This window comes from Ciconia boyciana, chromosome 8, assembly GCF_034638445.1.
Source record: "Ciconia boyciana chromosome 8, ASM3463844v1, whole genome shotgun sequence".
Taxonomy (NCBI): Eukaryota; Metazoa; Chordata; class Aves; order Ciconiiformes; family Ciconiidae; genus Ciconia; species Ciconia boyciana.
The window spans coordinates 27,173-44,498 of NC_132941.1; the positions used below are offsets into that span (position 1 = coordinate 27,173).

At 41.1% G+C, this 17,326-nt stretch overlaps 1 protein-coding gene across 1 annotated transcript in view; it reads right to left on the reverse strand.

The window, feature by feature from the left end:
* Positions 1 to 566: 566 nt before the first annotated feature.
* IQGAP1 (IQ motif containing GTPase activating protein 1) overlaps positions 567 to 17,326 on the reverse strand; it is a 78,428-nt gene continuing 61,668 nt past the window's right edge. Inside the window, exons 27-38 of the mRNA XM_072871645.1 lie at positions 16,216 to 16,356; positions 16,039 to 16,123; positions 13,535 to 13,767; positions 12,612 to 12,744; positions 12,157 to 12,259; positions 10,504 to 10,639; positions 8,504 to 8,591; positions 7,863 to 8,075; positions 6,600 to 6,766; positions 5,568 to 5,690; positions 4,547 to 4,655; positions 567 to 3,050 (exon numbers count right to left, since the gene is read on the reverse strand). Coding sequence (XP_072727746.1) covers positions 2,937 to 3,050; positions 4,547 to 4,655; positions 5,568 to 5,690; positions 6,600 to 6,766; positions 7,863 to 8,075; positions 8,504 to 8,591; positions 10,504 to 10,639; positions 12,157 to 12,259; positions 12,612 to 12,744; positions 13,535 to 13,767; positions 16,039 to 16,123; positions 16,216 to 16,356 — 1,645 coding nt within the window. The 3' untranslated portion in view covers positions 567 to 2,936. The remainder of the gene's footprint in view (positions 3,051 to 4,546; positions 4,656 to 5,567; positions 5,691 to 6,599; positions 6,767 to 7,862; positions 8,076 to 8,503; positions 8,592 to 10,503; positions 10,640 to 12,156; positions 12,260 to 12,611; positions 12,745 to 13,534; positions 13,768 to 16,038; positions 16,124 to 16,215; positions 16,357 to 17,326) is intronic.

A 17,326-nucleotide genomic window follows, 5' to 3' on the forward strand; every position in this document is an offset into this window, starting at 1 on the left:
ACGTTGTACTTGTAGCTACTCCCATGGTAAATACAGTGGTGTAATGGAGTAAGCAAAGCTAAATCACCAGTAAATTATAAAATACATATAATTAAGTGCTGAGATTGGATCTTTTAATAGAATTTTTCCTTTAAAAAAAAAAAACCCTCCACAATTCCACGCTGTTGCTCAGCTAAAATGAGTAGACTCTTTCCCATTTTTATGATTATTTTCAAAGAACTGATTTGTTGGGGTTTTTTTTCAATTTTTGCCAAAACCCTGTTTTTTTGAATAGGTGTAGGCAACAAGGAAATTATTGTAAATCACATAGTAAGGATGCTTTCCCCATGGGTACTAGACACGTTAAAGGAGACGCAGCTGCCCGAGCACTCACACACCGGTCAGGGAGTCGCACGCACACCCGAGACTTGAACTGCTCGGACCAGAGTCCCTGCGCAGCGGCAGCCCCACGGAGCTGACGGGTGCCCCCGTTCGACTCCTCGCTCACACACACACTCGCTCTCGGGCGCTTCCTCTCCCCTCTGGCTCGACCCGAGGTTTCCCGAAGCAGAGTCTCCAATACGACGTATGCCAGATGAATTTATTGATTGGTACAGCGGTGAAAAACAGCTCGAGGCAGGTGCCTCTGGAGAGGGACCCAGAACAAAGGAATCCCTGGGCAACGATACCCTTACAATCTAAACCGCCCTCCCCTCAGGAGACAGTTCGGACCAACAGCAGTATCAGGGTCTGGGGTCTTCCCGTTCTTCGCCGGGCCCTTTCATTGTCTCTAGGCGGGCCGATGCTTCTCTTATCTCTAAGGCTGTGACTTCTGCTAGGGCTGAAGCTTCCTTATCTCTCTGCTTTGCACCGGTTTCGGGGCCTTCCTCCATGTAGCCAAGTCAAATTTCAGATTCACCGACCGTGCGCTGGGTGAAACTACGCAGCTTGCGGCCTAAGGCTTCAACAAGCCTCGATACTAATGTGATGTATCTGATTCCGTTTGGGCTAGAAAGGGACTACTGCAACAGACAGGCCTCTAACACCTCATTATCCTGTCCCTGAATCCGAGCTGGGTTATAGTTGAAATTTATTTGGCAGACATTGAAAAGTATTAGAAGTATTATTTAAAAAAAAAAAAAAGAAAAAGAAAAAAGGGGGGGATGATCGATCCCTGTGGCTCGAGAGCTTGCAGAGTACAGATGCATTTTCCTAACAATCATTTTATAATGTCCTACCATTATTCTCATCATCCCCAAATCAAAGGAATTAATTTTTTTAAGTCCTTCTAGGATATAGCAAATTCAGAGGCAGGGAAAAAAGCAACCAAAACAAACAAACAAAAAGACCAAACACAAAAAACCAAGGCAAGACCTTTATCCCAACTCAGACCTCTTTGTCAGATTTCCGTGGAAATCCAGTTCTGAGGTATCTCTGTTTCAGCTGATCTGGACCATAAAGATCTTTCTTGGGTTTGGTAAGTAATTTTTGTTATTGGGTTGGACCATGCATGCACCAACATTAAAATATGTTTAAATACAGTCTAGACACCAGCAGGTTGAAATAAACATTTGCTTCTGAGAGGACTGCAGGAAAGTTATCCTCAGGGATGTAGCCATTTCAAATACTACGAGTGTCTTTCATGAGAAAAAAAGATCCAAGCTGAAAGAACTAGCTCAGTGTAGATTAGAGATAAAGCAGTTCAGATTACTGAGTTTAACTGAACGAACAACACAAGTGACCTATGAATAATTTGAAATTTGCAATTAACAGATATGTCCCTTTTTTAAAAAAATAAAAACTTTAAGAAAAAAACTGGGGGAGAGCTGGAGCAACCGATGAATTTAAAGGTCAGATATTCTTTTTTTTTTCTTTTTTTTTTTTTAGAGTCTCTGCATTTTTATTGGATATAGCAGAACAGCCAGCACCACCACCATGGTGAAAAAAACCCCCAGAAGTAGTAGAAGAAACGGGAACTTGAGTATAGCTAGAAACAATTAAATTTTTTAAAGCTAACCTATTTAAGATAGTCTTCTTCCTTTGACAAGTCTGCAGGTAGAGCCTAATATTTATTGCATCAGATACAGATATATAGAACATTGCTCTAAACTGGAAAAAAGTTGTTTTTACATTTCGAATGCTTTGCAGGCAACATTAAAAGTTAACGTGTCTCAAGAAATTTGTAAAGTTTGCCTCTCCTTCCCCAAAAGGCTTCTTTTCATCTGTAAGCACTAGTAAATACATTCCAGTGTCCCTCTATTTAAGGGCCCATCTGTAAGTTATTACAGTGTGATAAACAGAAACAAATCAAGAAAAATTAGATACTAAAGCTCTTCTCTGTGGCTATAGTACATAATCACAAATAGTTCAGCAACCATTTATGACGCTTACTGATTCCCCAGACCGTAGTAGCTCTACCTTGGGAATTGGCCGCCGCCGCAAGCTTGCAAACAAATGGGTAACCTGGAGCTTGACCATTTTTTATTTTGGTCATTGCTGTTAGAGAATAATTGGAGTCCAAATACAATCTGCAATCCTTTTTTGCTTTCGGGAAGAGGCAAACCGACCGCTGTACAGTGCTGGCTTTCTCTTCACACAGGCAGCAAGAATTCAAGCCTCACAAAGCACACAATTAGGCAAAAAAAGCATCCAGATGCCCTAAGTATACTCTAATATTAGTATAATTTCCAGCGCCATGTAAAAATACATTCTAAATTAACTGCTTTTCAGGGGACCTTCAAAGTTAAAAATGAAGATCATAAATAAACAAGAAACCAACTCCCTGCAGACTAGGCCAAGGTTGTCAATTCACAAGAGGTTCTTAGTCCTCCTTCATGATACATTTGACGTATTTTAGCACAGCGTGGGCATATACTGATACATAGCTAGGTCATTAAAAGTTGTATGTGCAGGTTTCTATTCATCTCCCCTTCCACCAACTTGCTGGCAGAGGTCGGTTACTTCCCATAAAATTTCTTATTCAGAAGAAAGATCAGAAGGTTGACATTCACTTTTGCTCTGTCGAACAACTTCATGACCGCAACGCCTTCGTACTGCAGCTGCAAAAGATCCTGCCAAAGAGAATACCTTCATGAGCGAGGAATCCTCAAGAGCTTATAGTGAATACACAAGACCCTGTGGTACAGTAGGTTTTTGAGGAATATCTATCACAAAGTACACGGCATAAGATAGAAAAATGAGAGACTCATTAAAGAATTGTTCGTACTGCATGAAAAATAAAGTCGCTCTAAGGCATTTAAGATCTTAATTTTTTAATCTGTGCTTATTAAAAAAAAAATTACAAAAGAGGGCAGAAATAGAAGACCATTCTAAGAAAGCCAAATTTCAGACCTAGCCATCTCCAGGCTTTTCATTTGCACAGTAGCCATAAAGTTGTTGTAACGTTTAGAAAGGGTCTCCTATGTGCCTAATTATATTATGTACCCATGAAACATTACAACATTTCACAGCGTCACTTTCTAAAAATCTCAGTTGCCACAGGTCTCAGTGAGGTGGTTTAGAGCACTGCAATCTAGGGCAGAGAAAGAAATGGCATCTCTCTTAGGACTACGTACACGATGCTGATTCAGTCTCTTGGGCGTTAATGTAGGCGGTTATTTCTAGTTACGCTTTGCTCTTGTCAGCAATGGCAATGCAAGTCTTTCTAACTGATGTCACTGTTAATGCTATACTCGGGCGACCAACGGCACTTCCCTCATTGCTGTCCTCTCAGAACATCTGCTCTTCTGCAAAGCAGTGCTGCAAAGGCATAGGGGTATAGCAACACACGTGCCTGAGGAGCGAGTGATCCCATGAACCAAGAAGTTCATGACCAGCTCCGACAGGCTGGGACTGGAATGAACTAGGGGAGTCTTCAGAGCACACGAATAGCATGCGTGAGGGGCAGCTGTCCCTCCCAGCAGCCAGTTAGGTGGCATGCACTTATCACAATGCAAGGTACTCTGCACACAATCCATTTCGAGACCCCCGAGGCATCCACGACTAACAAACCTAATGACGCCCAAGTTGGGTGGGTGGTGGGTAGGGACAGAGACACCAGGTATAACAGTACTGGCGTGGGAGGAAGAACGGGGAACCGTTTGGAAAAAGGTCAGTCACAGTATGCCCGTTCCAGTAGCCTGGACTAAGTAAAGGTTAAGGACTCCTAAGAACCGTATGGCTAAAGAAACCAGTAAGTGTAGGGTGGCAGAAAGAACACTAATACGTGATGACCAGCTGAAGCCACCACACCCAAGCCCAGCTGACCATTGCCATAGACTCCCAATCTCTCTGCTGCAGCAGGCAGTTGTTGAAAATGCATGCGTTCATTTTCTGCGTGTACATGTAAGTGTAACTAAGAACACAGACTGACATCAGGCTTTCATTAGTAAAGACACAAAAGTAGTCTGAATCCTCCATTTGCGTTGCATCTGTTTCGCCTGCAACAAATGGGTTGTTTTTGAGAGCATTTTTCAGACTGTTCAGGCAGAAAACATGTCATTATTATTTTGATGAGGAGTCTGGCAAGTGGAACTTATATGACACTATTAAATAGGACAGTTCTTACCTGGTAATGTAACATAAAGGTTTCCATCTGTACCCCCATGAATTTTGCTTTTACCTCGAAATCTCCTACTTCTTCTGTTGGACTGATTTCAAATATCACGTTTTTAAACCTATGAAATTTGAGAAATGAAAAGCCACAGTTCATTACTGAACATGTAATTCCTACTGAAATAGGGAGAGAATATACGAGATGAAATCTGAAGGTAAATTTCTAAGAATTCTTTTCTTAACTCCTTATTCTATATCCCCATTTGGAATGAGACCGTAAAAGCTGACGAGACTCAATACAACAATGAATGGAAGCCTAACAGATTCTACGTCCGGTAGATCACACCTTCACACAAGCGTAGCAGGAAATACAGTAACTTAGCCCGTGCAGTCCAAACAGTCTACTTTAGTGCTGCACATCCATGCCTCATTTAGTGCACAAAGTACAAAATACAATTCGGGGTTGAAAAAAAATTCTAGTAACAGGCAGCTTCTCTATATTCCACAGAAGATATACCACGTTCTCAAGGCTAGAAAACTGCAGCTGAACAAACTCAAGCTAGCATTAAGTTGCTTTTTCAATGTGAGGGCTATTATCCATAGTAGCAATTCACCCGAGGAGGTACCCTTCCATGACTGTGGGGATGACAGGGAAGGGGCGGGTGGGAAGAGGATGTCATGTTTAAATCCTGTGACACTTCTCAATCAAAGACCTGCTTCACTTCAACTGGGGGGGGGGGGAAGACACACCTGAAAAGTGATCACTATGCAAGGTTTCTTGGCCCTAGGGATGCCAGCCTAGATCACCAAAACAATTTCTTCAGCTTTAATAGCTAAGCCTACCAACAATGCTAAATTCCAAGAATAAAACCGCAAGACAATCTGTCACAATCTCCAACAAATCTCAGAGCTTCTGTTCCTCACTTGCCAGCACCTAGACTAGTTCAAAGAGAGAGACAAGAATTCAACATACCTGTTTTCCTCTTCCTCCGAGAAGGTTATTTAGCTCTAAAGAGTTTTAAAAAGATACTCACTGGCTACCTTGGAGGTCCTCAATCTCTAAAAGCACTCCCTTCTCATGAAGTCGAGCTGCTGTGTATTTTAGAGAAATCTTTTTACTGTTTTTGCCTTTCATCTCCCGAGGTTTCTTAGAGACTCTGGAAAAAAACAAAACAAAACAGAACAAAACAACACCCCGCCAAACAAGACGATCAGTCAAACGAGTAAAGAGATCTCAGATGACAAGCATTTAACCCTATTTGGATGAGGGGATAGAACCAGTATAGCTAATGAACTGTGACTAACGCAGCTGATAGACGAGGTATTTCTACTAGTGAGCTTATCTACAAAGCACTTGTAGCTCACATCAGATCTTTGATTTTCTACAATTTACCAATAACTCTTACACTACAGAAGAACAACAAAAAACCCCCTCAAAACATAACCACATGGTACTTCATAGAAAGCAGTACCATCTATCATTAGGCAAAAGTGGATCTGGTGACAAATGACATGGAGAAGGCTGAGATTACTCAACAACTTTCTTGCCTCAGTTTTCACTGGCAGTTGCTCTTCCCACGTCTCACTGGGGAGGAAGACACTTCCCCCCCCCCCCCCCCCCCCCCAGGAAAATCTGAGTTGTCTTGCACTACAACAACTGACTCCATTTGGGATAAAAAGAGGACAATTCGTAATCAATGCTTTCCTTGTAGGTAACTATGTTATTTTCATTCTCTGTTTCTAGAAAGGATGACAGGACAGACTGACTGAGCAGCATGTGCATTACTTGGGCAACCTGCTTTATTACCACTGGACTCTCTACGCTCTCCTCCCCCACAGGGGCCAAAATTCTTTCAAGTATGTCTTTTTGACCCCATTCAGGGTGCTGCCCCCTCCCCGTATTTTCCCACCACTGCTGAGACCCCTTCCCTAGAATTATCGCTGCGGTAAAGAGCTTGGCCGAGGAGCTTTGAACAGATGGCATTACGATTCTTCTTAGCAACAACCTACACATGCTTTCTGTAAGAAGCACTTTTAGGGCCACGGCATGGTTCTGAGATACTTACTTGCCCTTGCTGGCCAGGTTATCCAAGCAGGTTTTGATGTAGCTTTTGTAATAATCCACTTGTTCCCCATAAAAAGTAGCTTTGGAGTTCAAGGCACTATACGTCTGCTGCAGCTTCACCAGCTCCGCCTTTCTCCTCTGACGGTACCTACGCTGATTTCTGATATCCTACACCGCAGAGAGAGACAGGCAGAGACGTAACAGTCATTCGAGCTCTCCAGTTGCTCAAGCCCAGAGCACAGAGTATTTGAAACACAGTTAGATTTTGCTTAGTCTTGCTTCATGCTACAAGGTGGAGCCCTCAGTTGCACTTGCCCCGGTTTAAGTGTCACCACTTCTTCTCTGCGTTGACTATTTTTGGAACTAATCAACTCTACACAGCAGTTCATTTGAACCTTTTGTTGCTTTCTCAAACTTCAACGCCATCCTAGTTGCAACGACTAGAGTGGGCATCGACAGTATGTGATCTAAAGGAAGGCAGCAATTTTTGCCACCACTGGGTAGGAAAGGTATCTTACAAATCAAGCACTATAACGACAGCAGTGCACAGACTTCCTTCTCTTTCTTTGTTAGTTGGCCATCTTCAAGCATACGTTACCTTAATACCTGAACAAAAAATGCCGCATGTTCAAGTCGACTTCTATTTTCAGTTTTGATACATATTAACACGAGTACAATTCATTCTAATCGGACCCCTAAAGGTGATTATTTATTCACTTTACATGCATAACATTTCCCAAATATGTTTTTCGGTAAATGTGATATAAAATACGTTGTCACCATAGCAATGTACAACAGTATTAGCTCACTTTCGCAAGTTTTTCCTCAGCTCCCCCCTTTATCGTTTAGGTAGTCACCCCTTTATCGAATGGGTACATTTGAATAAAAATAACGGTTAGGATGTCTTTATATTATAGGCAAAACTTCCTCATGTGAATAAGTTTGTAGAGGTGCTACTTAAATTAGTGAAAAGGAGCAGAAAAAAAGATCACACATCAGGACTTCCCCTCCAAGCTATAACACTTTTCCTTAAAGTGCCTGAGATTCTGGCAACACAGTCATTTCAGAAAACACAAACATCCTATAAAAATAAAGGCCTTCCCGAATGCCAAGAGGTGGAAATGCTGCGGCAAAAGGTAGGCTTCGTGTCTGTAAATTAGCTACTACAAAACTGACGACTCCTGAAAACTCATGCCAGTTTCACAACGCTGCAAACTGTGGGAAAACTCCGCTATGATTACTAGGAAACCACAGATTGGCATACCTTCGCGATGTCATTGATTAGTTCCTGGTATTTATTTTTTGCATTCACTGTCCCCAGTTCTGTCAACTTCTTCAGGCCTGTCTTTATCTTATCTTTTTTTTCTTGAAGATTTAAGTTGCCATCTTCCTTTACAGACACAGATTTTTTCATCTTATCAGGAGTTTTAGCATCACGAATGGCCCGTTTCTGCATAGCTCTCTGATGATCCGCTTCCTAGAAAAAGAGAACAAAAAATTACGAGTTCATAAGCAGATCAATTTTAAGGTGACAAAGAACCAGAAACAGATTATCTGACCTCCGGCCATAACATAGGATAAATAGTTTTGCTTGGTCATTCCTGTACTGACTCCAACGAATCCACGTTTGATGAACACATTCCACATATGGGAACCAGCAGAAGCCTACCTGCCGTTTAAAACAGTCTTCTAGATAAATCGTTTCTAGCAACTACCAGAGGAGTAAGATTCACACATACAATTTATTTCCGTTATACTCCCTCCTTATTATTGTTATACACTGCTCCAACATCGGCGGAGACAGCTTCATTGCAATACATAAATGCAGATTCCCAAGTATACCCACATATATCTAGATAGATGAGTTTCCTAGTCTACAAAGAATGCAGGTGAACAACTTCGTACTTGCTCTGAGGTAGCTGGAGTTTCCAAGATTTCAGTCAGCGTCTCCCCTGGTTGGAAGCGGATTACATCAACAATTAAACGTTTTGTGCTGCAAAGAAATCAAGGAGAATAGGAGAAAAAAAACCCTTTAAACTGAAAGACCTTCAATACTGTTCTATGCTGCAATAATACCAACATTACTGATTTACCTAAAGACAGATTATCACTGGATGTGCGCTTAGGTAGCCATAGGCTAGACCACACCAGAACCCAGAGAAGCACTTTACTTTTTTGACAGTCTGTTATCAGAAATTGGCTCCCTGAAAGGTACTACGTAGATGAACACGGGATTTGCTCCCCAGTGCCCCCTGGGGTACAAACAGCGAGGATATTACCCCACATATTCCAAGGCAGCCCCAGTACTGCCACGTGGACCACAGAAGCTGCGATTCCAAGGTGAAAGGTAAAGCAGGTAGCAGCAACAGCGAATTTGTGCAGCCAGAAAAAGTCTGTAATATTATCCATCCATACGTGCACTTCAGTGCTTTATAACAGGTATCAAAAAACGCCACAGGACTATTTTCTTATGTGTACGGTAACTGAGCCAAAGCAGATCCCCGACTCCAATCTGGTGATAGACAGGGTCATTCCTCGATCTCAACTGTGATTTAATCACAGCCAGTGCCGACTCTGAGGCAATTCTGTCCTCAAGCCACACGATGAAACAAAATAGCACCTTCAGTACTTCACAGTCAGGCTGGAATTACTTTTGGCATCACACAAAGTGCATCACGCGCACACCTTCCTCATCGTCCACACCTTAGATGACTACCAGCACATCTGGTAAATCTTTACTTTTGAAATCAATGTCACCTTCTGGCGGGTAGGGAAATACTGACCTATCTTTTGAGCAGCCCAGTTAATTTAAAGTTATTTTTGAAGACAAGATTTTCTTCTGGGACACCACTGGTCTGTCTAGGCCAAGTGTAAGCTGACCTGAAGAATTCTCAGTTAAACTATCTGGCGTCTGAGCAGGAATGCATCAGAGCGGGTAAATATGCATCTGAATGTCAGGTAGCTGTTCTATACATCTCAGCAACAGGGATTTGATTACTACTAATATTGACTCCTGGCCAGTTTTAAGTCCTCTGGAATAAAGAGTCCAGCAATAATTAAATCCCTGACAGTGCACCGCTCTCTTTCCGTTAGGCTAGTAACACCTCTATTTCCCAAAAAGGCTATTAGTCTTCATCTATTAAGAGTCAGGTTTGGGGGACAGCGAGTGCAGAGAGAAGGAGACTGCATCATAAACCAAAAGAGGAGAGCAGCAACAGCAAAAATATCCTAAGGAGGTATTTCCCACAGACAGGGGAAAGCTACAGGGAGAGTATTGTAATTTACCATTGTCTCCCGCTTCGCTAACAGGATACAGACATAATCTGCTCCAAAGCTGCATAAAGAAGCTAATTCTGCAGGAACTAGCAAACTTAGCAACAGAGTGTTATTCACATATACCAGACATTTAGTCACCCTTAAAACTTCCATATGTCATACGTATTCTATTGAAAACATTTGCACGGGGCATTACATAGGCAACACAAATATTGATTCATCTAAATTTTACATTAATAGACTTCAGAGTTAAAACTCAATTGTGATGAACACTACGGATTATTTAAGATGATCTTTACAAATTATTCACATGCAGGCAAATCCAACTGCTGCTGTCACACTTCCTCACATCTAGAAAGTTTTCTTTTCTGGTAGTTTTCCCCTCTGGAACCATCCAAGATAGACTTTTAAAGAATGACAACTTCAACAGCGACAAAGAACTAACAGGAACAAATTTAACAGTCGCAGCATTGAAAGGACATGGCTACAAGCTCAGTGTATTTGGAGCAACAGTCCCACGTTTGTTTAAATTACACTTTGATTCTCTTACTTTCACATGTAGATTAACTGTGAAAATTCAGGTTCCCCATTCTCTTGAGAAACATACCAGGTAGCTACCCCTCACTTACTTCAACAGAATTGTCCTCGCATCCATCTCTGCATTCTCGTCACCAGGAACATCAAACTTATTAGTGAGTGTGAGGGAAACCTCAGTCTTTGCTAGCATTTCCCTGTTGGGGTCATTAACATTACCAGACCCTTCCCCTGCCAAGCAGAAAGAGTTTATAGATTAAATCGTATTCTTTATGTTCTAGAGCTTTGTAATTTTACCCTATGTAACAGATCACAGAAAAACTACACTGTTTCCCGTACTATCAAAAGGACACTTCAAAAGCCAAAACCAGCTTTTAAAAACATCATCTTGAATACATTACAGACTTTTTCTTCACAAAACTGAGAGAATGCACCGACCAGAAAGGCACCACAAAATCACTAGTTCGTATGCCTTAAAGATGTACTTGTATTCCACGCTGTACCTCAGCATCTCACACTCTACTGATAAGAGTAGCTGACCTGCCAAAAATACTTTATAAATAAAAATACGACCATGCCTCTATGTCCACGTCCTCATTAGAATGAATTTTCCAAGCTAAGAGCAAAGCCCTTGTTGACAACAGAGCCTGTAAGCTTCTATTAAGCAAAGCAAGCTATCCCGTCAAAAGGACATTTTCTTGCTCTAATTGTGTCTGAACTTTCATCAGAACAGTTTTTAGGATGCTTCCCCTCCCACCACCCTTTTTTAAAGGGCTGCAGAAAGATTAAACTCTGACATATTAACCACACAGATACAATGCACGCAGGAGAAGTGAAATGGGGAAGGAGGGTAACTTCTAGTAAAAGTCAAGGTCTAGGTTTGCTCAGATAACACTTCTTATGTTCTGTTCTTTGCCAGCACTCGGAAGAAAACGTTCTAGCAATCATTCCTTTAAAAGGTTCCAACCTTTCTCATCAAGCGACTTCAAGATAAACATTTTGCTGTGAAAGCATCCTCTCTAAAAACTGTATCTGTTCGCCACCCGCCCCGCCCCCCCCAATTTCATGCTTCAAATCGCCACAACATAGAAACCAAGGAAGGAGAGAGGCTTGTGCAACTTTCCACTGTGTTTGTTATATCCTGAAGCAGTGAACCGTGGCTCAGGTTTTTAGAAAACTTTCACAGATCAGTAAAGTCAATTCCTTCCTCCCCCAGCCAGAAGAAAGAGGATAAAATTCTTAATGTATAGAAAAAAAACTCCAAAGGAGGGGAAAAAAAAAAGTTATTTGTCCACATGCCAAAGATCCCTGTATGAAAAATGCCAAAGATCCCTAAATGACACATGTCATTTAATACACTTATTACCACACTCTGAAAGGAATGCGTACAGATCTCCAGAACGGAGGACAGATCTTTTCAAACAAGCTGGGATGGGGACACGCACACACAGAGAAATGGCTCCAGCATAATGGAACAAAGAAACATCTCAGAATATCCATCCATCTTCTAGAAACTTCTGGAGTGGGGTGAGGTGAGGGGGGTGAGGAGGAGAAAAGAAAGAACCCCTGTTTTTTTCAGCGTAACAAATTCTGCAGTCAGGGAGAATACACCGGAACAAATCTGCTGCTGCTTTTTAGAGCGTGTCCTCCAAGATGACCTGTGATGATTGCTTAGATAGTTTCTTTACTGTACTTCAAATCATTTAAGGTAATATCATATCTTTCTTAAGAACAATAAACTAGACCACCTATTAAGGACTCAATTGTAGGAACATCTCCGAGATCGTCCAGCAGCTCGTGAATTGGATCATTGTGCTCAGGAGCAATTGCATCTTGATGGTCTAAGAGCAACTAGATGAACAGAAAGAACATTTACGTTGTTAATTGTACATCCTTTTCTAGACAGTAACATTACATTACTTTGAGCTGGTATCTTTTAGAAAAAGATCTTATTTCACTGAACTCCAGAGCAGCAATATCAACATTCAAAGCTGTGCCATTATCATGCGCTCAAATACTTTCAAAAGAAACTTAGAGAAGCCACAAGAAAATTACTTAATTCTATAAACTGACAAGCTGCTGCACACCACAATCAAAAGACAACTTTCAGCCTTGTATTTGGTAACTTTGCGTTTCAGCCAGAAGCAGCATTTTCTTTGTAAGCACTGCTTATAAGGAGCAACTGTGACCGATGTATACTTACAGTGTGTGTATTGATGATTTCACCAATAGAAATATAAATAACTGGTTTAGTGAGAGTCACCAAGTCAGAATATTCATCAATATTAAATTTATCCTGCAATTCAGGAACCTCACAGGCAGCCTGGAAAAATCGTCTTCAGAAAAGAGGAGGAGAAAAGAAGAATCAGTATGACTCAGAGTCACGTGATATATCAAGAGCATTAACTCCCCATGACAATCCCACGTGCAGTCTCCCTTCTTTAAACTATGGTACATTACAGCATACTACAGTTTGTCAGCTTTAGTTTAACACATCAGAAGTAACCTAGTAAATTCAATTATTGACATTGGCCATGTTGACATTGGCTCATTTTCAGCATTCAGAGGACTGGGCTATGGCTCTGGTGACCTTGTTCACACATCCTCCTGCCTCCACTGCAGTAACACCCCTTGCTCCCAGCAATCTCTGGTTTTCTTTCTTCCAAAACAGAGAGGTATAAGATGACAATTCTTGAACAAAACCTTACTTCAACTATATGAACAGCTAAATGCCAACCTGCTTTTTTCCTGAACACCGCTGGGTTTTCATGTGGAGCCAGGGTTCATATGGGAGAGAAGAATGTGTGTCCATTCTAGTTGTCTACATCCAAAGTATCACAATAAACATGTGCAAAAGCAACCTTTATTCTGGAAACTCCTAAGTCAAAATACTTAACTTGGCAATCTCATTAACCTACAATGTATTGTTCATAAATTCCAGGTACACATTCTATCTGCCATTGCCACTGATGCTTATGCTAGTCTGGAGTGCAACCTTTTATTTTCAACAGACCACATATTTGACAAAGATAGAATTTATCACATTCAAAATTTATTATTATCCCTTTTTACTTGCAATGTTACCCTCTGCCAAACTTCCCAACTTAATTAGCTAAGGTATTCTACCTGAATTTCTGGTATGACTGTGATAGGTATTCATTAATGATGCCCAGGTGCGCATTGTCTCCCATGAACATCTTGTTGGATGCAGCATGCTGCAACATCTTTGCGATGGAACCGAGGTTTCTGCGTTGATCCGTGGTCAGCTGACCTCCAGCTGAAAGATCAATGATGTCAAACGCATCTGGTGCAACAATGGCTGGATTCATGTAGCGATAATAAAGTAAGTTGCCAACAATCTGGGAGAAGTTGAGTAGAGAAGAAACGCATCAAGAAACAATGGTACAGGACCCAAGTGGATTTATTGAAACTACTCTGACTGTGCTTTGATAAGTTATTTTCTTGTAAGCCAGAGGCCCCTTCCAAGACAAAGGTTCTGCTGTGCTGCTGTATACAAGCACATACTATCCCAAAGAATCTACAGTGTAAAATACACAAATAAATAAATAAATAAAATCATTAAGAAGCAATAGGACGGTCAACACAAAGAGGGAAGACTGAGCACTGCTAATCACAGGACAATACAGCAGCAGATATTCCTATGCAAAAACATTTAAAACTTTAACTTATAAAACTGTACAGACAGGAGATATTACAAGTTACCAACGGACTACTCATATGAGCATGAGACAACCTATCAGGAGAATTAAACATAATTGAGTTAGTCTAACAGAGGGCAGAACGATGATGGTATAGAGGAACCCGGTAATGCAGTTTCAATATGCAACAAGAGCTAATTCTTAGAGAAGCGTGCAGAATCGGCCACCATCTCCAGCAAAACAAAAATGGTGAGGAAGCATGGCACACCAAGGAGCTAAGCTGAGGAAACTACTTTCCATTCCTTCTCCAAAGCCCTTTTCTCTTTCAGAATAGTTCTTCAATAAGCCAGCAACATTTTCAGGCACAGACTCCCAGTTAAAAGTTAGCGAGAGTAACTGAGAAACCATTTAATCCAGAGGCAAGAAAATCAGAAGTACAGAAGACGAATGGCATTTGACGCTTCAAATTCCAATTTACCTAGTCAAATGTGAGCAGCAATAAACTTCGAGGAACCAAAAATAAAGAGGTCACATTATCCATATGCTCACAAATATACTTCTAACCTGTATTTGACATTTTGCCAAAAGTAATTCCAGCAGTGAAAAGGAATTAACCCAACATGCTGATGTAAAGCAATAGTTCTCACACCGCATGAACTAGTATTTTCTGGTGGTTCACAGAAATTTGCAGAGGGCTTGGTCACCGAATCTTGGCTTCAGCTGCTTGCCACGTGACTTAAATGCATGGAATAGATCAGGGTCTGAACAAACAGCTGAAACCAGAGAGAAAAAATCTAGCCATTGCTGAGCAGCCCCAGAAATTATTAACCGCTTTCAGTGAGGTCATGTTTTTGACAACTGTTTCACACAAGCCCCTGCTGTACTCTCACAGATTGTCATGGGATGACAACAGTCAAAGCTGTTTACTACCAGTAATAAGAAAACACATCTGTGAAAGAAATTGTATTAATAACTTTCAAACTTGTCAGGGGAGAAGAACAGTGTATTATATGGGTAGCTTTGGTTGCTAAAAAAAAAAAAAAAAATCTATGAGTAGTCATTGCACACAACTGCAGTTTTGACTTTCATGTGGACAGTTACATTGTTTCCACGAGGATTAACAAAAACCGCAGTTTTCCACCTAAATTTACAGATGGAAGAAATTAATTCACCTGCATAGAAAGAATCGATGTCTCAGAATGGGAAAGCACAGAACTAGAAGAGAGAAGAAAACAGCATTCAGATTGGTAATTATTTTGTAATGAAGCAGAGGCAGAGAAGTTTTAAGAGACGTTGTCAAGTATTCCAAGATCCAACCTTTGTTTATTAACAAACAAAGCATTCATGGACATAAAGTCCTTCACAATTACCAAAAGCCATGAAAACAAAGAAATTTCAATGAAAACCCCAAAGCTATACTCATCTGAGAGTACCTACTATTAGGATCCTTTTAGTTCTCCAAACCCACTGGAATGCAAAATACAAAACTGACTAGACATCATGGAAAGCGACTTTCTACATGGTGCTGTCAAAATATCCTAGACTGTTAACAGACAGGGGAATTAGGAATATCAGAATTTTGCATACATTTTTAACTTGACATTGTCTCTTTAAGAAAGGAGCAGCTGACTGTGATCATACCAGCAAAACCCAGGTTTACTTTCTAGGAGCAAGAAGAGTACCCCAAGTCAAGAAACCTAAAGGACCAAACGCCCACGATATTAAAAGCAAAGCAGAAGCAACAGGATACCTCCTTCTGAACAATGTATTACATCTCAGGTGACGTATACGAAGCTAACAATCAAAAGCCCAATGCAAAACATTTTCTATCCGTAGAAGTAAATAAATAAGCTTTATATAGGTTTACATGCACTCCTCTCCACACGTTCGCCCAACAAAGGAGAAGAACGAGATGTGCTTGCCGCAGCCAATTTGGCTGACAATTATTCACAAAGGTGTTCAGATCCTCACCTTCAGAAGCTCATCCTCGCCAGCATCAGGAAACTTCTCATGCAGGGAGTCTTTTAGTACCTTGGCAATGAAACGCATCCCGTAACTTCGAGAGAAAGAAAAGGGCAAATAAAACTGCTGCAAGCATGAACCCACCAACAGCTTCTCAGGGATAATACTGTAGTACACCAGACTCACGGGATTTTGTCCACTGAACTAACAATGGCAGACAGGAACTTGTCTGTCACGGTCCTCATGTTTCTGATTGAGGCATCCAGGCGCGTCCTCACCTCTTCGTGATTTAGAGCTTGTTCAGGTGTAACATCGTACGGCAGTTTGCTATTTGAAAAAGTCAAACACTGAACGTGAGTATCCCTCAGGCTAGCGCATTTAAAGAATCTCTAGCTCGATATGGAAACAAGCTTGTATTCGCTTGGCTGCCAAGAGCTGTGCATTGCCTTCAATTAACCTTTTAGGCACTGGAAGAGATGAAGACTTCTTGCTTTTACTTGCTCTACTCTCCCTTGCCATGGCCACTGTGGGAAAAGGCCCAGCTAACTCAAAACTGTATCTTTTTTACAGCATGCACACTAGGGAAAAGTGCCATCTGTGACATGTAGTGGTACTTCAGGCTGCAAATAAACCGGGTGAAAAAGCAAGCTACACATTTGAACATTAAGATGGTAAAAGCTTGGACACAAGCCAGAAGCTAGAATCGTATCCATAAAATCAATATAACGTGGTATTGGTGGGAAGCAGTGCCAAATGAGTAGTTACGTTTTCTCCATCAGCTGAAATTACTGCATAGTATTCCAGTGAAGACAGACAGATGAAGCAGATAATTCGTAAAAGCGTCTCCTAAATCTCATGTAAAGAGAAGGTCCTGAACACACATCTCTGTCCGCATTTTTAACACATCCAGAATTTTGAACCAGGTGTACGGCAAGACATATGACTGCAGATTGCTTTGAATGGGGAAACTCACTCATTTGTATGGCTTTTTTTTAAAGTACGTTAAAAAAAAAAACAACAACCCAACACAACAGAAACCTCAAGTTCTAGCAAACCACATGCACTGGAAGAAAAAAAAAACCCAACAGATTGACACAGCCATCTGGGACAATCCAATTGTCATCAGTGGCTGATATTTAATGAGAAAGATGTTAGGACTAACAGAACCGCAATGTCATGCTTCTCCTCCAGCAAAAGAGGTTTTGTTGGCTTGCAAATAGTAGCGAAGTTTGCACAGGCTACATACAACATGAACAGAGCCTGACACAGAACCGTTTCCAAATACTTTTTCTTACCA